The 24,266-nt window shown below is 38.3% G+C and overlaps 1 protein-coding gene across 1 annotated transcript; it reads left to right on the forward strand.

Annotated features, from left to right (window-relative positions):
• Positions 1-17,808: 17,808 nt before the first annotated feature.
• LOC113281582 lies at positions 17,809-19,375 on the forward strand. The gene is made up of 2 exons (XM_026530373.1): positions 17,809-18,471; positions 18,655-19,375. The coding sequence occupies exons 1-2, from the start codon at positions 18,099-18,101 to the stop codon at positions 19,164-19,166; spliced, it is 885 nt and encodes a 294-aa protein (XP_026386158.1). The 5' UTR covers positions 17,809-18,098; the 3' UTR covers positions 19,167-19,375.
• The last annotated feature ends 4,891 nt before the right edge of the window (positions 19,376-24,266 follow it).

Consider the following 24,266-nt stretch of genomic DNA (forward strand, 5'->3'; position numbering starts at 1 on the left):
AAGGAAGTTAGGCTTCAAAACCTTAATTCCGACCGGGAGAACCTTCGTATGGCAGATGAAGATACATTTGATGAGTTTAATCACAAAGTGTCTGATATTGTTAATGCATCGTTTGCATTGGGTAAGACTATTCCTGAAAAGGACATTGTGATGAAAATTCTCAGATCGCTGTCATCTAGATACGAGTATAAGAAGCATGTCATCGTTGAGGGAAATAACCCCGATACACTATCCAGGACGACACTTATTGGAAAGTTAAGAATTCTTGATCAAGAGATAGGGAGAACATTCGCACTCAACGCTGTGAACAAAACTGAGATGTCTTCCTCTCACCTATCATGGGCTGATGAATGTGATCATTCACTAATATTCAATGAGATCAAGAGTTTAATAAAAAGGAAGAATAGATTTGCAGGTTCTCCATCTTCTCTGGTTGTTGATTCAATAGAAAACAATACTTCTCAATATAACTCAAATGAGTCTAACTGGTGCAATGGATTTACTGCCCTTACTTCAGATTCTCTTTCAACTTCAAATTCTGATTCAGAACTTGAATTTGACACTGAGCTGGTTGATCTCCTGAAAAAACAAATTCTTCAAGAGAACCTTCGTCTTAAATCCTCCTTGAGTAATGTTGAATCATCACTCCAAACGAAAAATATTGAGATAGAACATCTTAATATTAAATTCGTCAAAACCATGTCTCTAAAGGAAGAAGAGATTAATTCTCTCAGAGATGACCTGCAAAGGCTGTCTGGAAGCTCTGACAAAGTTGCGGAAATGTTGTTTGGTCAGAGATCCTTTGGAAACTATCATGGTTTAGGGTTCAATAGCAAAACAGCAAAAGTGATGGGTTCTTCAAATCAGGAAACAATGGTTGAGCGTTGTGTTAAAGAGGGGAAATTACATGTAAATGAAAAATCCACATTGATCTGCTCCTTCTGTGGATACTCAAGACATGTTAAAGATACCTATTGGAGATTCAAGAAAAGCAACAAGAGAGTCACCAAACTTCAAAATAACATGCAAAGAGTGAGTCTGGATAAAGACAAACAGAGTAAATATTCCAGAAGAGGTAAGAAATCTGTTAGCTCAACCACCAGTGACAAGCCACGGAAAAACAAGGGAAGTGGGTATTTGGCCCATCCGATCACCAACTGAATGATGACTTTTACCTTCTCATCCTTAACTTTGGAAATATGAGAAGTGTCTAGAAGTGGCTCAAGTCAATGTTCGTAAGTTTTCATTTTTATTTGTGTAGTTCTTTATGTTTGGAAGATTGTGTCAAGAATATCTAGGGTTTGACACTTATAAATCTCCTGGTACTGTTTGCCTTCTCCTTCGTTCTTTCACGTTCTTATAAAAGCAGTCAATGTACATCTGTGATGATAAAGAAGAAGTCAACAACCATTGGAGAAGGTTCTTCCTCTAACTGTCTCTTTTCTGTGTGTCATAATAATCATTTTAGAGACATGGTGAAAGCTTTCATCAACAAGCGAAATGATTTAAAATCCCAAATCATTTCCTCTTTGGAAGAGATAACTCACTATGAAAAAAGGTTGTCTCTAACCAAGAAATCTCTGCGTGATCTAAAAAGAGAACTTAGTGAGTTAACTGATATTTCTGAAGATCTAGAGGAATTGAACGATCCCATAATCAATGGGTTTTTCAATAATGAGAAGGAGTTTTCTGTAGATGCGTTGAGAAAGATCTACAATACCTAGTAAGTCTTCGAATGAGAGTCATGTTTCTTGTTTTTATTTGGAAGAATAACTAGTTCTTTGAATAGCAATGATTGTGACTACACATAGATATTATTTTTCATCTTCTTGTGTTATTTTTTAGGTTTTTTTGGTATAAAATTCTAAAAATATTTAGAGGATGATGGTTTTGCATTATTAATTATTATGATTTGTTATATTGCAACTTGTTATGGGATATGTATGTTTGCGTCCGTGAACTTGAAGGTCCCATACTTTGTCAAAAGTAAAGTCGTTCGTGTTCGGTATTCACGTACTGGTAAAAGGATGAATGGACTTTTGACAAATACAAAAGTTAAGCCTATATTGTCGATTATGTTGATGGAAGATAGGTTAAAATCTTTTGTTTTCAAGGATTATGTCTATTATTGTTGTTATGAAAATAATGATTGAAGATAGAATGAATCCTTGTGTATTCCGCAGCATTGATCATCCCTGATCCATATTCGTATGTATTACTGTGAGGCTCCTTAATGTGTCTTATGTTGAGCACGATACAACCAAGATGATTATTTTTGATTAGCTTTGTTGGTTGTTCCGTAAGGTACTTTATGTTGAGCATTTTGAACTAAATTAATCATATTGTTTGGTTATTTAGTTATTGCTCCGTAAGTTTTCTTATGTCGAGCAAAACAATTGACATTTAAATTGATTACTTTCGTAATTAGTTTGGTTGTGTATTACAATTAGATTAATTATGGGTTCTCTTGTAATTAATCTAGTTGAGTATTCTTGTGTCTCGATGAGTTTTCTTATGTTGAGCACAAACAATTGAATTGATCACTTTTTGTGTTTGATTTGATTGCGTATACCAATTAAATTAGTCACGGGTTTTACTTGTGATTAATTTGATTGAGTTTTTGGATATAAAAATCATTCTTATGGTTTTGATGTCCAATAAAATCCTTCTTTTCTTTCGAAATTAAGGTCGCTCTTGTTGTTCTTTCAGGAATGACATCAAATGGGGGAGAGTTCTTTTGAATGTGCTTAAGGGTCATATCTTGAGGGGTGTGCGGCTGTGGAATTTTAGAGGGGTTATCTTGTATCTTTAAACTCCTTGATGAATGCTATTAGCTTCGGCTATATGATTGCATCTAAATAGGATGATGTGTGTTCTTTCTTTTTAGTCATGAAATGTCTCTTACGGAAATTTCATTATGATCCCGTTCTTGTACCTTTGCCAATTTTATTGAAAAAAAGGGGGAGAATTAATACGTATTTCACACTACAAATACATATGGTTTTCGGGTCATTATGTAAGGGGCAGTGGTTTCCATGTGAGATGGATTATTGACAAAGGGGGAGTGATACATATCACCATAGTATTATTTTTGAAGTTGTGATACAATTGAACTTTGACGTTGTCTAATAATACTATGACATTGTATAACAATGATCGAGACCGATGCTTTCTCATTGTTATAGCTACGGATCTTCAACAGCGGTGATGCTAAACTTACAACCTTTGGGATCATTGGAGTACTTGGAAGTGACGAAGTTTTCAAGGAATGTTGAAGATTAGACATGTGGAATAGGAGCTACTTAAGTTTCTTTATCTTATTTGTATTCCATATGTATTGATAGTTTTGTCTCTAAAATTGACAAAGGGGGAGATTGTTAGAGCATTGCTCGATCGAACTCGCATGTGTTGCTATCTCAAGCATGTTTGTCAATGTTAGTGATCAAAACTATAAGTCTTTATTTCTAGTCTATTATAGCTAAGTCTCGGACTAGGATAGAAAGTGTAGTTGAGCTCAAGGACTTCATGGCGATTCATCATACAAGTAGAAGAACTACTCAAGGAACTGGTGGAACTTCTCGACAAAAAGGTATGTAAAGACTTGAACTTATCTGTCACTCAAAAGTATATCTACTTTATCTCCTACTTCTTGAGACAAAAAGTCATATGCTATATATATAGACTTAGATTATACACATTTGGTATTTCGAGCCGAGTATACCTTGCCTATCTATATCTCGAAATATTTGTTGGTAAGCTTTTCGCTTCAACCAAGTTTATCTTTACCTAGTGACGAAAGTCATGATATGTTTCAATCACTTTGAAAATTGCTTTGACGAGAAATGGTGTAACAACTACATAACGTCCTCTAAGAATGTTTCAATGATTGAAATGAGAGTTTAGATTACATAACCAATGATGGACACAAGCATTATTGTGGAAACACATTTATGTATAAGTCCTATTCCTTGAACCAAAGTTTGCGAACTTTGTTGATCAAGAGAAACCGGAAGAATGGCTTGTTGCCAAGTCCGCGAACTGCCGAACTTCTCATCCCGAGAAATTCTGCTGGAGTTGACAAACTACTTGCGTGAGCTAAGTCCACGAACCCAGTCCGCGAAACGGCGAAGTTCTCATCCCGAGAATTTCTGCTGGAGTTTGTAAACTCTATCCGGTGTCTTAAGTCCGCGAACCTAGTCTGCGAACTTGAGAAGGTTATATATCTGAAGATGATTTCTAAACTTAAACCTTAAAAATACTAAGGAATGCAGTTTTCAAACCGTGGCTATAAAAGTTCATGAACCAATTCAAGTGAATCAAATCATCTTTGCTTCAATTCTGTCTTGTGTAGTTACATAAGATTTCCTTGCAATTGAACAACTCTCTAACTAGTTCATTTGAGTCATTTTAACTAGTTATGGTGAATAAGAACATGGTTGATATGAAATGCTCATATAGCTAACCTTTTGGTTAACTGTCGTTGAACCAACAATGTACACGTTTGGGTACGGTTAACAAACCTAGAAGCGTGCAGTTTATTTGTATATAAAAAGCTAAGTTTTCGATCTAACGGTTGAGAAATATTAGCTTGAATCTAAATCAGGTTTTCATCTAACGGTGAATATTGATTGCTTTGTTACTAAGGCAAAACCCTGATTTGAAATACTATATAAAGAAGACATCTAGTATTGTGCAAAACTAATCCCCACACCTTAGGTGTGATACTAGTTTGCGTACTAGAGTCGGTTCTCCTTTAACCTTTGATTTTCTTCTTCTAAAACTAGGTTAACGACTTAAAGACTTCATTGGGATTGTGAAGCCAGACCGATACTACTTTTATCGTAGTTGTGTGATCTGATCTTGCATCTTTTATCGTACGAGTACAATCATATTGATTGGCTTGAGATTTGATACCTCCGATAGGCAAGATATAAAAAGTAATCACAAACATATTCGTCTCATTGTTTGTGATTCCACAACATCTTGTTTCGCTACCATACGATTAAGATTGTTGTGAGGTAATTGATTAATCTAGATTGTTCTTCGGGAATATAAGACCGGATTATCAATTGGTTCCTGTTCAACTTGATTATTATCAAAAGACGGAACAAAAACTTTAGGGTTTTTCTGTGGAAGACAGATTGATCCTTTGATAGACTTGTCTGTGTGAGACAAATTTGTTTATTGTCAAAGCCTGCGATTTTGGGTCGTAGCAACTCTTAGTTGTGGGTGAGATCAGCTACGGGAATCAAGTACGCAGTATCCTACTGGGATCAGAGGCGTAGGGAGTACAATTGTACCTTGGATCAGTGGGAGACTGATTGGGGTTCAACTACAGTCCAGTCCGAAGTTAGCTTGGAGTAGGCTAGTGTCTGTAGCATCTTAATATAATGTGTGTTCAATATGGACTAGGTACCGGGGTTTTTCTGCATTTGCGGTTTCCTCGTTAACAAAATTTCTGGTGTCTGTGTTATTTCAATTTCCGCATTATATTGTTTTATCTTTATAATTGAAATAATACAGGTTGTGTGTTAGATCAATCAATTGGAGAATCCGACCTAACGGTTGTTGATTGATATTGATTGACACTTGGATATTGGTCTTTGGTACCATCCAAGTTATTCCTTGTATTTGATTAGTACTCGTAGTTTCTGTTTGAGGAAATCAAATCAAGAGAGAGATATAAACTCGTTGATATACTTTTAATTGATTGAGTCTTGTTGATTCTCTTAAAAGTATATTCGAGTTTGTCCATACAGATTGCTAAGCGAAATATTGGGTGGTGTTGTTAGACCCCCGCTTTTTCAACGTTACTTATAAAATCATCAATAATCACAAAAACAATAGGAGATAAAGGGATCTCATTGTCACAAACCTCTCTCAACATTAAAGTAGCCCGCCATACCTCTCCCAACTTTTATTAAAACTCAAATTTTTCTCACAACTGTCATGAAGTCTCAACTAATAAAGTCAAAAGCTTGAATTATATCAAGCTTAAAACCAAGATTTCCACTTCATAATATAACTTGCATCTAATTCACAAGTTCCTGGATGAAGAATGGTCTTGACAACATCAATAGTAGTTGCATTTTGTGTCACAAAGCATAACATCATCAACAAACATGATATAAATTACTGTTGAAGAATAGTCTTGACATCATTAATGGTAATCGCAGAGTGCATGGGATTTTTTGATGAAGATATGACCACCAAGTCCACTGAGCCTTTCAGTAGAAACAAGAGGCTACCACTTCTTCCACGAGAAGAAACATAATGATTGGTGTTAAAAATTCACAAAACAGCAAGCCCTCACATTGTTCCTTCCATTAAGTTGAGTTTAAGATAGAAATAAAATTGTTGGCTTACAAGCACGCAAAAATGAGTTTGTGATAGTATATTTGATATCTAAGACGAAGGATCACACTCCATAGACGAGATAACTCATTTGTTTACAGAATGGTGGTGAATTGTATCATTAGTTACTTCCCAAGTGTATCAAACAACTTGTCTCCAGCTTCTGACCGAATTTGATTGTGGTGGTTGGGTTATTGGGGTGGAAGATGATATCGGAGATTTTTGTGAAGAAAAGTGGAATTGGGGATGCTATTTCATCAGTTAGGGATTGGGGTGTAGCAGAGATGGGGTGGTGGAATTAAAATTTGTGGGTAGTTGTTTGGGCTCATTTTGATTTTGGCTTTTGAGCTTATTTTGATTCAGCTATTGGGCTTATTAAGTGTGTTGGTGAACGATTTTTTAGGCACTACTCCATTTTGGAGGGGGCTACTATTTCTTTTTTGGGTGGATATTTGAAAGTAAAATGAAACACCCCTTATCCATATATTTATTTTAGTACCAAAATTACCCTTTCTAATTAAGTTAGTGTAATGATTAGTGAGTTAATTAATAATTAGTGAGATTAAATTAGTAAGTTGATTTTTTTCAAAAAAAAAAGAATTATTGAGAGGGAGAAGAAGAAGATTAAGATGATAATGAAGATGAGGGTTTTGGAAGAAAAAAAGTTAGATCTTTTTCTTTAAGAGCCACAACAAGAGTATGATGTTTTGGGTACTCAAGGATACTTCAAATTTAGTTAATGGTGCTTGAATTGGCCAAAACATTCCTAAAAATGAACAATTTATAGATTGATTTCGGTTTGGTTAAAAAAGTTCGGCTACGACATCTGAAGAACAGGTAGCCGAACTCATCTGCAAGTGTAGTTCGGCTAATGTTTCTGAAAACACCGGTAGCCAAACTCAGCTTTAATGGAGTTTTTTCTTTCAGAGAAAAAGTTCGGTTAGGAGAAAAAAATTTCAATGTAATCGAACTTGTTGCGACGTAACCGAACTTTTTACGACGTAGCCGAACTTTTAGTTCGGTTGAGACATTTTTTTTACGACGTAAACGAACTTTTCTCTGAAAATAAAAAAACCTCCATTAAAGTTGAGTTCGGTTAGTTCGAAAAAGTTTTTCACATAATTCCTAGCCGAACATCTCTCTGCAACTTCCATTTTCAGCTCATTTTGATGTTTACTTCTCATTTTTTTCAGCCAAAAACGAATGACAAGTAATGGGTTTGTGAAAATATTTTTGTTAATGATTTAAATTAAGCTATATATATATATATATATATATATATATATGTATATAGAGGTGTGGTGGTGGTTGGTGGTGGTGGTAGTCGGAGGTGGTAGGTGATAGTCGGCCGTAGTGGGCGGCGATGGTGGGAGGAGGTGGTGGGCGGTGGTGGTGGGAGGAGGAGGTGGTTATATATATATATCTTCATTATGGAAAAATGGTGGTTATGGCCGGGATAAAGGTGATCGTAGGATCGAAGATCCTGTGGCCTGCAAAAATAACGACGGGTGGAGTAATTCGTGGTCGTCGAGATGAGATCCTGAGGCCAGGATTATGCTAGGTCCGTGCAACTCCACTTATCTAATTCTTTTCTCGCGTCTTTTTTTTCTTTTGTTTTCTTCATCTTCTTTCGATCCTTCTCCTCTCCTCTCAAATCCTCTCAAACTCAGAAAAAAATCATTAGAATATACACCATACGGTTCGTCTTTGGAACATCTTCTAATACACTACCATGTCCATCACCACCACACAGGCCGTGAATTCTGTTTAAATTTCGGCAATCTTTTTCTTTTTTCGACCCTAATTTCATATTCAGATGTTTCCCTGTCTGAATTCGGCCTATTCAATGTATGTAAAGCCGGGGCTCAATTATCTGAATTTCATATTTCATACATTGAATGGGTTCAATGACGAGATCACAAAAACAAAAATCTGGAGAGGGGATGAGGAGTGTTACGAACAAGTTTCGGAGGAGGAACTAACCAACGGAATGATTATCACGGCTCGCAATGATGATGTTAATGAGATTAATTTCGAGGGCACTTAATTTTTTGGAAAGAGATACACACACATATCTAGCAGCTGAAAGGTTGACTCCCGACGAAAGTGGTAGGATACCACCTATAAGCAATGAATTTCTGCAAAATCTAAACCCTCCAGGAATGCCATTATTCAAACTACAACTCAAAGTTGGGTGTCCGATAATTCTGATGAGAAATCTCGTGTGACACCCCAATCTAATCACTTGCTTAGCTAATAGGATTATAACCTAATAAAAGCATCAAACCTATACTACCGATCTTAAGAAACTCAGTTACATAAGCTAAATCCAAAGACAAACCCATACACTCTTATATTGTATAAATGAAGAACTCTCTTATGATATGAATATATTAATGTGTTGTTTTACAGAGTAAATAAAGAATAAAGATATACAAGAGATTCATAAACGTTCTTAATCTGCTAAATCTTCGAACTACGAAACGAATATCTTCATGCGCGCCTTCTCTTCTGAAAACTGAAAACTGAAGTGGGAACAAGTGAGCACATCATCCCAAAGGGGTTCTCAATGGAAACATATAACTCTCATGTAATCACCAACATGCATCACAGTTCTAACAAAGAAAAAAGATAAACATCTTTTACACGCAACATGGAGCAGAAGATTGCTTCAACACACCTCCCCAGATATTACGTCCATAGTGGCAATATCCGTAAAAGATCCACCACCGGATGGATCTACGAGAAACGAGTTTAACAACCTAAACATATGTTATCCCAATCTCGTCTCACTCAATGGAGAAGATGATGCTAGGAATAACTCCAGTCTCAAATGATAGCATGAATCCAGGTACCGTAAGATATTATCGTAGAATGCGTACACCTCACAAATCCCAATGCCACCATCTAAGTCTAGAATATAATATGGTTTTGATTACTATGATCTGACCCCGCACAGCACGTTCACAAAAGGCCCATCATTATTCGTAGGCCGAAGTCTCCAAATAATGACCATATCCAGTCGTGAACCTAGAATTTCTTCCTAAGTCAAGGTCATAGTAACCCAGTCATACTACTAAGACTGCACAAACAAGTATAATATGTACATGAGTGACTTCCCCAAATAAAATAGTATATATAATAATCAACCGGGGTAAATCCAGACTACTAGGTAATAATCAACCGGGGTAAATCCGTACTACTATCTTAACACAATAAAATGTTATAATAATCAACCGGGGTAAAGCCGGACTACTAGGTAATATTCGAACAACGTAGCATTGCCCTATTAAGACTTAGCCAAGAGCTATGGGGACTGACACTCTTCGCGGGGAAACCACACATCGCATATTACACAACATACCCATTGAGTTACAAACAATATGCTTACAGAAAATTAAAGACTCATCATGCTCGCAGATAAAGTAAACTTAATGATTACAAGAAGGTTACAGAGTCCCCACCTGATTAGATGACCAGCCACGCCTACCTCGAGATCCACAATCCACTAGTCCATCCTTTAATTAGATCGTTGTTAATAAAGAGTAATTGTTAATCACACAAGGACTCTAAGAGATTAGCCAAAAGGCTCACACAAGGATCACAACATAATCTCATATAATTCTCTAGTTATAGGCTAAGTGAACTAACTAATGGTTGTAAACCCATTTATGGTTCTACACCTTTTCATTATCTAACTTTCACATACAAAGATTTATTAATCCAATTAGGTTGGTTCTATAGTCCATTAGATATGTCTTATGAGTATCTAGAACTCTGTAGAAGGAACCAAATGTTAATTCAGACCACAAGAGGTCCAAAATGTCTAATCAAGAAAACTGGCCCTAAGCCCAAGCCCACTACTCTGGCCCATTAATCTAAGGCCTGGTCCATCTGAGTCAACAAACGGTCATTAACAGTCGATCTAACAGTCAACGGGTCTCTAACGGTCAACGTCTAAGTCCATGTCAAAGTCAAAGTCAACGATCTACTGGTCTGGTCACTAAGTCAAACCGATTCAACTCAGGTTAACAGGGTCAACTCGACTCAGTCAGATTAACTGAGTCGGCTAAATCAAACTGAATAAGCTCAGTCAGACAGGTTAAAGGTTCTTCTCACACAACTGCACTCTAACTCTACAAGCTAAATCAAGTTCAACTTCAATCTAATAATGCATTAATTCAATCATTCAAATAAACTTCAAATCTCAATTACAATTACAAATTATGTCTACCTGCAATTGCAGTAGTTGCAAGCTTTTCAACACTCTAACTTTTCTTCATCTTACTAAACTTATTCTCAGATACACCTTCCCTGCCTGCAACTCTCAAACACACAAACAACAACACTAACTGCAGGCTCACTCCAACTATAAACCAACTCCTGGGATTCAACTTTACTACCACCTTCAATCCAGTAACAATCCTGAACACTAACAACAAAACCACTTCTACACATTCAAACAATCACCACATCCACCTTAACCAATTCAGAACCACCAATTCAATACTACCAACATATCTGAATACCTGAAATCTCCAACCTAAACTCATCCTTCAGCCAACCTATAACCATTAACACCATTGCCACAAGAAACCTAATTCAAACACTTCAACAGCAACACATAAATCTTATCAACACAGTTAACTGAGTAACAATCAACTATATCACCTATCACCTGCCTCAATATTAATCCCTAAATCACCCAAACCAATTCATAACACTTGCAATTGACACTATCTCCAGCCAAAACTCTTCATGTGAGTTTCTCTTACTTCATCCAACTAGGATACTTGTTCTTATATTCATAGCATATCCACAAATTCAACAACAGAAATTGCATAACTTAACTAAAACCACATAGAAGAACAATTATCTCGATTTAACTTTGTTCAAGTAGTTCAAATTACCTCCCTTTTATTTTGATTCAATTCCATAATCCATCTCAAGACCCTTCACAGTCTTCAGTTCAATTCCACCATCACCAGCCAATCTTCATCACTATCTTCCACTCCCAGAAAACATAAATCATTCTCCTCTTTACCCTTTACAACCCAAACTCATGAACCCTAAATTCCAAATCCACTAAGAACCCTAATTTCTGATACTAGTAATTCTTCTACTGTATCCCCTATTTCATGTCAGACCCATCTATAATCATTCACCTGCGACTCTAATTTCATCTTTTAATCCTTCTTTGAATTCACCCTTACAAACTCTAATTATAAATTTCTCGAACCATATGCATCTCTGTAATCAAATCTTCAAATCAGTGATATAATCATCTTCTTCATGTTCTATTCTTAAAACCCAACTTTAATCATTTAATCCCATACTCAATTTCTTATGAATCCTCTGTAACATCAACTCACAGAAACCCTAACTTCATTTCTCATCAATCCATCATTTCTTCTTCATCCAAGGATAAACCAACTTCAACACCATCACCGGTAATCATCCCCCAAATGTTTTCCCCTAAATCTTTCGTCAATTTAACAGTCTCAAAAACATTTTCAGAATCGCCAGAGGTGAAGAACCGAAAGAGAAAGAAGAAGAAGAAGAAGAAGAAGAAGAAAGAAAAGAAAATTAAAGAGAAATAGAAATTCCTTGATCTTATCGAATTGCTTTTGAGTTATCCACATAGGGTGCTCTGAGAATAAAAGTCGGTTTCCTTGATAACTCTTTGTAGATGGGGAAAAACGATTTGCTGGTTTTTACGGAATTGAGGAGACGTTCGTGTGGAGACTCCTTTAACCGAGCAAAATGTTGAACCTCACACAGATGCACTGCAAGAAGGGAGTGATTTAAGTTCGAGAGATCAATCTGTAAGACTCCGGCCTAAACCAAGAACAATGGTCGTTCCAGAGTCAATTCGGTCACAAGAGAGGATGGGTTGATCTGTATGAGGGAATTTGAGAAATGTGCGGGATCAATGGTGATCTGAGATTGTAGGTGTGTTGTGAATTCAGTGTAGGAAAGCTCTGAACAATTGAAGTTTACTCAATTGAGAGTGATTGCTCAGACGATAAGTTCGTGTAGACGAAAGATTGTCTGTATGAACTTGCCGAGAAATTTCTTGTCCTTTTCAATCATGATTCAGATGTCTTTTATATTGCTAAGATGAAAACACCATGATCCCATGAAGTGTGACAGTTGCTGGAGTCAGAGAGTGGGGAAGTGGGAAATCATGTCAAAACCAGTTACTCATCGTGCGGACACTTGGTTAATTTTCCACCCACTACTTTGCTGAGTCTTCCAACTGATTGCACGACTTGCTCACATTTTCGTCGTGTGTTTAGACACACGTTCCGTAGATCGCCAGACCAAAACCCTAGTTAATATCCCCCCATGTGACACGATTGATGTCTCGTGATTGTGGAGTCAGTTGCTGACTTTATGGGATGATGAGTCCTTGTATTGCTGAGTTGAACATAATTTGTAAATTTTCCGAGACTCTTGGATTGAACATGCCGGCTGAGGCAAAATATCATTGTCATATTGATAACCTGAGCAAACCGTATTTGCTGAATTGTTGAATATTGGTAGTTGAACCAATATTCTTTAATCTGAGCAAATATTGTCGGTTTGAGCAAATATTGCTAGTCTGATGAATTGTTGGTTGTAGGACCGAATAAAATATTAATTTAAGATACTGACTGTTGGGCCGAGTATAATAAATAAAACTGTTGATCATGGGATCAACACAAAATTATCAGTATTTGAATCTGCTCAGAATTATGTTTTGCAGAGCTCTGAATTCAAAACCCTAATTTTAATGAATTGATGATTTATTGAATATCAACCGCAGAGCGAAGCAGGGACCGACTACATGGGATGATGAGTCCACCATGTTATTCCCAGATGCTCGAATGAGAAAAATACCAAAGTCTCTTGAGGACCAGTTTGTGAAAGAATGATTAAATGCTGGTTTAATCATTTGTTAAAATAATGCTCGTGTGAGCGACAGGTAGTAAAACCTAGCTATGAAAATATGAGGGACTGGCCAAGAGGTCATGAGACCGGCCCTTGGTGGTATTGGGACCAATTGATGGTCATTTGAGCAAACCCTCAATTTTTTGAAAAGAGTTTGGACCTAATACGGGCAATTGAGCAAATTAGGTCAAAATAACTAAAACATGTGGGATCGGCCATTTGCAAGCCTTAGGGGCACCCTTGGTCGGTCAAGGGGATATGCCCGTGTCGCCACGACGTTCGTGTCTCAGTCCTGAGAGTTTTGATATTTTTCGGTGTGCGTTTGAGCAACATTTTGAGAAAATATGCACAATCCAGGGTTTTGCTGAAACTAGGAAAAATTCATGAGATGATGAAACATAATAATAAAATAGGGAATGATGGAGTGTGGGACCGGAAATGGCCAGGGCATGGCCGGCCGACCAACGGTCCCGGTCCCAGAGCACTCTTCCCAATTTTATGTAATTTTATGTATTTTCTCTGAATTGAGGGAAATTCCATGAAACTGAAGAGTTTTATGAAATTAGGGAACTTCCATGAGATTAGGGAAATAAAAAAATAATAAAATAGGGAATGATGGATTGTGGGGCCGGCAATGGCCAGGGCATGGTCGGCCGGCCAACGGGCACGGTCCCAGAGTACTCTTCCCAATTTTATGTAATTTTCATGATTTTAGGGAATTTTCATAAAATCAAGAGTTTTGTTGAAACCAAGGTATTTTGTTCAAATCAGGGAGTTTTCATGGAATGAGGAAAAAAAACAAATAATAATAATAAAATAAGGGGCGTGTGGGACCGGCTAAGGCATGACCGGCCGGTTAGGGTCTGGTCCCACGGTTTTCCTAATTTTATAATATATTTTCATTGGTTTAGGAAAAAATCATGAAACCAGGGCATGACCGGCCGGCTAGTGGGCTTGGTCCCGCGACACCTTTTCCTAATTTTATTATTTCCTTGACGTGTGGAAACACCATGGGACTGGGAGTTTCCTTGAAACGAAGGAGATTTGCTCAAATGAGAGGAATTTAATGAGATCAGGGAAAAATAATAAAATATGATAAAATATAAAATTGGGCGTGGGACTGGTCACGGCGTGACTGGACGGATGGTGAGCCCAGTCCCCTGGCGCCTTTGTTAATATTTTATCATTATTATTTCTCTTCCTATTTTGCATAGGTTCATCGTTCCTTGGTGCTCTGAAATGCTCGTTTGTGCATTCAGACGTTGGTCTGTGCATTATTGCTAAGTACACTTGCACCATTTTAGTCAGGTCTTAGTCGATGCTCAGATGTCCGTACGTTGAATATTTATTACTCACCCATGGAACTCTGCTGGGAAGAACCATAAGTTGAAGTAACGAAATATTCAAAGAATCGTAGAATATAGCTGCATATTCAGTTACGATCAGAGATAATTAATTGATGGCTCTCTACTAGCAGGCATGCTGTCTAGGAGCATTAATTATCTGAGAGTTGAGCAATATGAATTTGCTGGAGTGTCATACTTCTCCTATGTAGTCAGGGAAAACCTGGTTGCATCCTGAAGACGTTGTTGCTCTATACTAGCAGGCATGCTGTCTAGGAGCCGCCCAATCTTTCGATTCTATACAGAAATAATTACTGAAATTGCTCAGTATTCATGAAATGTGTCGTGGCCTCAACTGGGAGACTGCACATCTACATATACTCTGAGAGACAGCCTTCTCAGTCAGAGATTTATGGCATGAGCTTTCATGCTTTAATGAGAGACATGAGTCTCAATACTCATCCGATTGCCGGATCCGGAGTATGTATAATTATGGTTTTACGATTTTACCCTTGTCGAAAATCCACCATCTACATTAAGTCCCCTGCTTAGTGAGGGACAGTCATGTTCCTCAATCAACATTGAATGGTGATTTTCTAGGTACAGATAAAATAAGTAATTGAACTTATAAGATAAGATGTTACCGGATTTAAACTGAACGAGCAAACCATGGTTCGAGCGCAAACCCCAGTGGCCTAATAGAGCATCATCCAGCGAGCATAAATTGGTGTAGAACCGCTGATTTGATGGTGGAACCTTGGTTGGTCTAGGATTCACGGGCCGGGCCCGAAAAGGAAATCCTTATGGGATTAGGTTTTGGAAATAAAATTTGATATAAAAGGAATTACTCCTTTTTTTTTATTATTTCTCCCACAACCAACCACCATCTTCATATCCTCTTCATCTTCACGCCCGAGCATCAGGAGGAGCAGCAAAATTCGCCGGAGTTGCTGTCACCGTCCGGCGCCCTCCGTTCACCGTCCGGCCAACTTCCAGCCGACACCGACCAGGTTTTTTTTTTTCTTTTGTTTGCTGATTTCATGAGTTGTTCATGCTTTGATCATGTTAAAATTCTATACATGTGTATATGTTAGTGTGAGTTTTGTAGAAAAACCCTTATTTTATTAAAGGGCGATTTTGCGTTTCCTCCCCTCCCAAGATTGCTAATTAGCGTTTCCTCCCCAAATAGATTGAAATTAGTGTTTCCTCCCATCGTTAGAAATTCCGTCCATTGCTCGGTTAGCTGAGTCAGCATAAATATATGCGTGGAAAATATATACACGTGTCAGACAAAGTTACCAAAATACCCTCGTCCGCTTCGTTAGATGGATATGAGTTTTAGATCTGTTGATGGAGTATTCAAAAGAAAAAAGACACAAACCCGTCACATGTATTAATGGTGAGAGCGATGATAGCCGAACCTTTATATGAAAATAAGAGTTTTGGGTTTTATGAATTAGCAAAAGACGATGACATAAGTTTAATTAAGAAATTTGGGATTTTAATGGTGGAGAATAGATGGTCTAGTCAACAGTGAATCTTTTCTTTCATGAAAACATTTTTCTTATTAATCTCGTGTAACTCCCTTTAATTTCTTCTCTCTATGTCTCATACTATCTGCCGCCGTTAAATCTCACAATCATATTGCTAACCTGTTTCAATCGAACCACCGCTAATGGAAGCAACAACTTGCTGGGCTATTCAGTATCTTGTTTCTATGAATATGATGTTGCGCAGTTAAATTAACGATATTAAAGAAGGAATTAAGGTTTTGTATGGGATTAGAGATTTCTGAAAAGGAATTAAGGGTCCGAGAAGAAAGATTTTTGAAATTGGGAAAAATTTTGTTAAAGTGAATGTGTACCTGCATATGTTTCTACATATGTATCATGGGTTTTCATTGATGGTGGTGGTGGTGCTTGATTTGAAGATGGTGCTGGTAGGTTTTTATCTTGATTTTAAAGGGCTTTTCAGTTTTGGAATTAGGGTTCTTCGATTTAGGGAAGAACATGATTTTGGTTTTTCTTAATGAATTTTTTTTTCCTTAGTAGATTTGATTTTTCAATTTCATATCTACCTTCAAATCGCTAAAGAAAATATTATTTTTTCCTAAATTTTCTTTATGTGTCGTATACAGAGAGGTGGCGGAAAAGGAAATGGTGGTGGCGGAGAAGGAGGAGTTCATGTGGTATGGCGTGGTATTCTTAAAGGGTATTTTGGGAAGATTATGAAACATGTGTACAATCAATGCCATGTGTGTACAGGTGCTGAGTCAGCTAACCGGACAATGGATGGAAAAACTAACAATGGGAGGAAACACTAATTTCAATCTATTCTGGGGAGGAAACGCTAATTAGCGATCTTGGGAGGAGAGGAAACACAAAATAGCCTTTTATTAAACGTATGTTAGTTCGATCATTGGTTCAAGAGACTAGCAATAATCTCTAACTTGGGACAGATTTTTCTTTTAAAATAGACCTGTGTCCAGTGATAAAATTTTGTTTATGAGCTTTCACGGAAACCAAAACTTTATCTTAAAAGATGTGAACTTTACACAAAACGGAAAGAAACCTTCGTTTCAAAGAAAAACGATCATACGAAGGAAAAGAGTTTTTTTTTTATTATGAAACTGTGACATATTAAACAAAACATGACATATTTTGTTCACGTGAGTTTGTTCACGTTAGATAAAATTTGAGGATTTACGTGAGTAACCCACATTAATTATTATTTTGTAAAATCAAAACATGAGTTTTGAGTAATCCTCGAAATTGGACAACTTATTTATGATGAAATATTGTCTTGGTGTAAATTTCATAACTCAATTGTGGATCTTTATACTATGAAAATTGTGTCTATAACTTTATGAAAAATCAGTTTTAAAAATCAATAAAGCTTCGTTCGTTATTGCAGGTTTCAAGGAACGAACTAATTTTGGAGTGTTAACTCTTGCGGAAAAATCACTATTGTTAGTGGAATTGTAAAGAGGTAAGAGTCAAGAATTACCATTTTTGTAGATGTCTCCATAAGTATCTTGTTGTCAGATTATATGACCTCATCATATCGTCGAAGTTTGCACCTGGTATGATAGTATACTGAATTAGAATGCTTTGTGCACATTACAGCTACTTCGCAAGGATGTCTGACTTCCAGGAAAATGACGCTTCCAGAGATGATACGTGTATGGATGAGACTTTTATTGGTGATGAAGAAGAAGAAGTACCTGGAATCAAGAATGTTCCAAATATAGATGATGCATTCTTCGCGGTTCAGCAAGACACTGAAAGACGTCTCATAATTACAGCATTCCGCCTTTTGATAAATCTCAGAACGGTTATTCAAAAGAAGTTGGTGACTCCTCGAGCAGCTATTCGGTTTTGCCTTGAATGAGGACTTTTCCTTGCCTTAATTATAGAATTCAAACTCTCTCGACGACCTTTAGAGAAATTTTCTGGATGGGAAAGACACATGCTGGGTTTTCCTCGTGTTAGAGCTATGCTGGATAGAGCACAGGTTACCAGATCTATTCAATCATCCGGAGATTTGTATATTTTTCATGATCCACGAGGTATTGTGGCCCTTCTCTCTCGCTGGTGCATTCCAACTCATACCTTTATATGCAGCTGGGGAGAGTTTACTATTACCTTGGAAGATGTAGTTGCTTTATTGCATCTTCCAATAACATGTAACTTTCCTGAAGAGCTTTCGACGGAGGAGAAAGCAATTTCCAACACCTTAATAGCTGAGATGGAGAGAATTAACAAGGCTTCTGGCAAAGGTTGTTATGCTCACTGGTTAACACACTGGTGGCCACGAGATGTCCCTCTCGACGAACCTGATGGTATGTTGTCTATTGCCACTTTCTTGTGTTTATGGTTGTCCAGGGACATGTTTGAAGACGCCGGAACTTTGCTAAAGCCGTTTGTAATCCCTTTTGCCATTAAGATGGCTCAAGGTGAACAACTTCTCATAGGTAGCTTATTCTTGGGTTCTTTGTAGTCTAACCTGGACTCCTTGGTTATAGACTCCAGTGTTTCGAACGGCTTTATGAAGATTGAATGCTACGCCAATACAATGTTTCTTCAGGCCTTGGTGTGGGAATGCTTCGAGAAGTATGCACCTATTCCCCGTAGTATCTTGCAAGGGTTGAATGTTATTGATTCCCGATATATTTTCCCCGAGAAGGATAAGGCCAGGATTATGCGTTGGTCAACAAAACAGCCTGAATCCAAGACGCGCTTCATTGATGAAGTAGAAGATGAGTCTGAGTTTAACTTCCGTCCCTGGGTGTTGATTCTTCCTCATGTTTCCCAATTGATAACTTTCAATCATGGAGAAAGCATGGCTTTGAAATACGGTACTAACTTGAGCGATGGCGAAAGATCCTTCATGTTGAGCTGCACTCCAGGTTATCTAATAGCAGCAACATATGGAGACTTTTCGGTGGAGGAATACAACATTGACAGAGCATCCCGTCAGATGGGTATGGATCAGTGCGTTCCAACTTTTCGGAGGATCAAACCATCGATGGAATAGATTAAGACTTGTTTAGACCGTACACATGTCGAAGGAAGCTCTTATTGGTTCCTTTGTGCTGACCGAGTTACATATGTAACTCCGGGTTATATAGATTTCTGGAACCAGCAATTTGAACACTTACATGATTTCGTAAGGGTTAGTCAACCTTTGGTGAAAGAGCCTCCTTCTGCTGATATGATTGCTTCTCGACCCAGATTGAAACACATCTCTGGCGGCGATAAGCGAAAGACATCTCCAGGATGTTCTCCAGTATGTATCTTTTGCACATTCTTCGTAAAATTGAAACAATTTCCTTTGATTATCACCTCAATTTCTTTCGCAGGACGGTCGTGCTGTGAGACCTCTTCTTGAAGTGAATTTCTCAGAAGCTGAAACAGTTATTCACGGTGGAGAAGGTAGGAACAAGAATTGTAAGTTGCTTCCTAACACCATAAAGTCCCCGGTTGTTTCTTTGGTGAGTTGTCGACACTTTTCCGCCGTGAATTCTTCTATACGTATTACTAGGATCGTAAAACCAATATTTGTTATTTGGTTACAGAATTTTGCTCCGTCTAGTATTGATGGTCTTCAATTCTCTGTTGCTGGGAAGATAATTTCTGATTCGAGCGTTGAAGAAGAAAATGACGTCAGTATTCTTCCTCATAGCCAAATATAATGCTTCATATGTAAAATGCTAATTGTTTGAGAATATGTCCAGGAGGATGTCGCCATGGAGGTGGAGAGTGCTGATACTCGGTCATCCTCTGAGAATATAGATGAAGAAAATTCCAAAGGTTCGGAACCGAATGGAAGTAATGAGCCTCTTGATGTTGACACGGGCAATCCCAATTCTTTGATCGCTTCGGAGACTCTCCAAGTAAGCACATATCTTGTAACCTCTTAATAGAAGTATGAAATTGTTTATTTGTGAATGAATGAATGAGAATCCATGTGCATATACGAAAAACTTTGTCGAAATTCGTCGTTAGAAAATTAAGAACCCAATATTTTAGCAAAAATACCATAAAACCTTCATCTGAAGTCGGATTTTCATGGTCTACATATGTATCTTTCATCCCAGAGAATTTCCAAGCTTTAACTAAGAAGCTTTTAAGTTTTGAGCGCGTTCAGAGCCTGAAAAAGGCGAAACAGTAAACTTCCAGAGATTTTCAGAACTTTTTCAGACTGTACGTTATTCGATGTTTTGACCACATCTCTTTGCTCGTTCATCGGATTGTTATGAAATTTGTATATGTGGTATAGGACATCCATACGAAGAGAAGGGTACATAAAACATCCTCATATTCCTTGTATATTGCTCCCAGTTCGTCATCCAGTACAAGGCAGAGTACAATCTCTTCAGATGAGCTTGCCGCAAAACGTATTTTCATGACTTTCATTCTATTTGCACGTGAATTGAATGTATAATGATGAATCTTGATGATGTTGGACTGCTTGTATATTGTATTTTATGATCTCATTTGGTTTCATGTTTAGATTGCTCTAACCTCATGTAATCTTCGCAATAGGTGTCAAATACCGAAGTTGAGGATACTGAAACCAATAAGGATAACTCGAGCTTCCCTGGAGTTATTGATGATGAGACAACCATACCTGCACTTTAAGGCCATGAGAAGGTTGTCACTGAAGTTATGGAAACCCCGATTGTTGCTGGTTCAGTGATATAAGAAACCGAGATACCAGTAGAGAATACTGAAGAAGTTGTTGCCTTGACTGTAGAAGTTTCTCCAGTAAATGAGAACCGTATAGTGGTGCATTAATATCCAAGTGCAGGAGTTGCTTTTGATCCTCCATTTGATGCATCACTCCCATATCATGAACTAGTTGGTGGGTTCAGCGTTCTCATTGGATATGCGGGCTTGTACGAGAAAATATGGAGGAAGTTTGGTCACATCATTGTTAACAGGGATCCTGGACGCGCTTATGCTTTAACAATGCAAGTAAGTGTTGTCTTGCGTGTCGTAAGTGATATACGCGTTAGGGCCAGAAATACTGTGACTCCAGATGTACTCTTTGATTGGGAGTTCAACTTGGAGAATTCCGAAAGACTTGGCTTTAACGTGAAGTGGCTTCGTAAGAAAATAAATGTTCGCAAGGACTCATGTGAGAACAACATACCCTTCCCCAATGATGTTGTGATGGAGAAAGAAGACAAGATTTCCAGGCTGACTGAAGAGTTGAACAAGGAGAAGGCGCCCTTGTGAGTCTTGAAGGATGCAGAGGAGCGAAAAATTTTCTTTGCTGATTTCCTTTTCATAATCTCTTGGACTTATGGATTTCTGAGAGATGTGAGGTTTTATTTTGGTTTTGATGTAGATTGGTTTTGAACTCGGTAGATGATTGAGGATTTTCTTTTAGATTTGATAGAGATTTTTCTTTTAAGTAATAATGAACTAAATCTTGATAAATTGTTGAATTCAAATACTGAATGCAAGTATTGCAAACGTTTTGGAGGAATTGAAATATAATGAAAGAAAATCCTAAATGAAAAATCCAGACGTCATGAATGCTCAAACGTACAGTACCTCAAATGCTCAATAATTTCAGACAAATGCTTAATCCAATTCTCGTGAATTACTGGCAGGGTTCTGCTATCTGTGTTGATCAACTTGTAGTATCCTCCGGTTATGGACTTAGCAACCATAAATGGTCCTTCCAAATTGGAGTTCCTTGCAGAATAGAGATCACGTTTAGTTTCCTTGAAAACCAAATCTCCTTCCTTGAATTTGTTCGGTTTAGTGATCCGCGCCTTGAATATTTTCTGTTGATTCCATGGCTGCGGCACATATGGACACTCAGGCAAAGGGGAGTATCCAGCATACTGTTTGTCATGCTTAGCCACGTCTTCAGCAATGAATCTCTCAATAGAATGGCCAATTTGAAGAGGCTCTGTGCGTAACCACTTGGTATAATATTGTTGAGGTGATACTATCCACTCGTAGCTTTTTGTAATTGCTAAGTTGTTAGCAGGGAGAAGTCCCCGGACTAGAGTAACATATTTGAACATTGGTATTATTGGTGCATGAAGAGGGATAAGACTTTCCTGAGTACGGAACCTTTTGACAAAGGCGTGTGCACTTTCTCCAAGTTTATGTGTGAGCTCCATCAAAGCTTTAACTTCCTCCAGATGCTCAAATGGTGGGGCATTCTCTATTTCTTCCGAGTCAGAGTCTTCTTCAACAGTAGGGTGTGCTGAAGGCGTTGGAGCCATTCTTTCAGCATGAATCCAAGTTCTTCCAAGGATCATGTCATATCCTGGGTCTTCCCAGATTATGTAAAACTTGGTCTCAGTGCAGACTGAGCTTTCTTTGACTTTGAGGATGATGTAGCCATATGCGTCTCTGGAAGTCCCCTCGTGATCCCTGATTGCCATGGGAGCGTGAGTAGCCTCTTGTCGAGTAATGCCGGCGGCTTTGAGATTAAGTAATGATGTTGATGGCAGTGCCGACATCAACAAATGCCCTCTTGAATTCATTTCCTTTAATATGCACTGTGGTGAACAGTCCCCAGTCATACATTTCTTTGTCAGTGTCTGAAGGTTCAGGAGGTACTTCTGGAATTAATAGGCGTTTTCCAGAAACTATGTGGTTCAAAACCGTGAACATGTCTCCCCTTTGCGCTTTCGACAGATAGAGTTTCGCAGACATGCTCTATCAATGACTGAACTGGTTATTCGGAGATGGAGAAAGTCCTGACTGGGAGGGGGTCTCTGTGCACTCCTTCATCCCCCAGATTAAGTTCTCCTGACTCAACCTTTTCCCTAAATATGCGTTTCAGAACTTTGCAGCTACTTGTGGGGTGATTGACGAACCTGTGGAAGCGGCAATAACGAGGATTTTTCATGTCTTCCTCAGTTGGCTCTTTCCTGACATATGGAAATTTGATTGCACAATCTTGGATCCAGACATCCAGTAGTTCGAGCACCTCTTCAATGGGAAGAGGAAAGTCGGGTGCATCTTGATCAGGAGCCTTTGTACGTTTACCAGGGGCTTGTGCATCTTGTTTATCCTTCTTTTGTGTTTTTGAAGGAGTTGAGGTACGCTTATGCGGAGGTTCGGCTTTCCGTTTTCTCCCTTCTGCAACAACGTTTGTGGAGGGATGTAGGTTGTACTGCTTGTTGATCAGACGTCTGCTTCCTCGAGTATCTCGCGATTCTTCATCCTTTGAAGATTTTGCTCTTTCCAATAAAGCAGGTGCAGTAGTTGTCTATCTCTTCGCAGCTTCATGAAGCTCCAAGAAAGTCTGGAAACGAAGATTTTCCAGTAGAGCTATGTAGACCGGGATCATACCATTGATGCACAAGTCTACCAGTTGTTGCTCCGTGATATTTGGATCATGGCAGTCCAGGGCCTGGACTCTAAATCTTTTCACATAGTCATTGGGATTTTCACTGACCCTCTGAAACATTCTTCCAAGATCAGAGAGAGTGACTTGCTCTGACACAAATAAGTGCTTCTTGTAGAAGGCATTAATCATTTCTCCCCAATTGTTGATGGTCCTCGGTGTGATGTTGTTGTACCAGGTGTATGCCCTGCCTTTCAAAGATTTTGAGAATTCTTTGAGGCGAACAACATGGTTGTGTTCATGTTCTCCCAAGTCTTCCAGGAAATGAGAGACATGTTCTCGAGCATTGCCAGTTCCATCATACAGAGTGAAGGTCGGAGAAGTATAACCCTTCGGAAGAGGGATCCTTTGGGTAGCGGCGGGATATGGAGGCTTGTGACAATGGACATGTGATGTCTTATCCTTTCCACGGTTCTCCAAAAGGCGCTCCAAATCTTCCCGAGTAATGAAATTTGATGATTCCTTTGTTGATGGATCGTCTGCAGCTTTGCGGACTTCGTCTTCATCCACTGTATGAATAGGGACCACCTCAGGATCAGCATCTGAGGATTTCTTCTTTTCCTTTCCCTTTCATTGAGTTTTCTCTGACATCTTGTCAGTGAGAGTCTTCAGATAATCAAACAGCTCTTTCTGTGTTGTAGCCATATCAGTTTGATTCTTTGCAAGAGTTTCTTGCACTTTGATGAGATCATCCATGGTAGGTGGTGGGTTTCCACTGACTTCCTCAGGGTGTCATCCGAACAGAAGATGAGC

Source organism: Papaver somniferum, chromosome 5 (assembly GCF_003573695.1).
Source record: "Papaver somniferum cultivar HN1 chromosome 5, ASM357369v1, whole genome shotgun sequence".
Taxonomy (NCBI): domain Eukaryota; kingdom Viridiplantae; phylum Streptophyta; class Magnoliopsida; order Ranunculales; family Papaveraceae; genus Papaver; species Papaver somniferum.

Bases quoted from the DNA above. Each gene is read 5' to 3' on its own strand.
- LOC113281582 (XM_026530373.1), top strand. From the start codon at position 18,099: ATGCTGGGTTTTCCTCGTGTTAGAGCTATGCTGGATAGAGCACAGGTT. The intron at 18,472-18,654 runs GTATGTTGTCTA...CCTTGGTTATAG, and splicing joins CCCTCTCGACGAACCTGATG to ACTCCAGTGTTTCGAACGGC.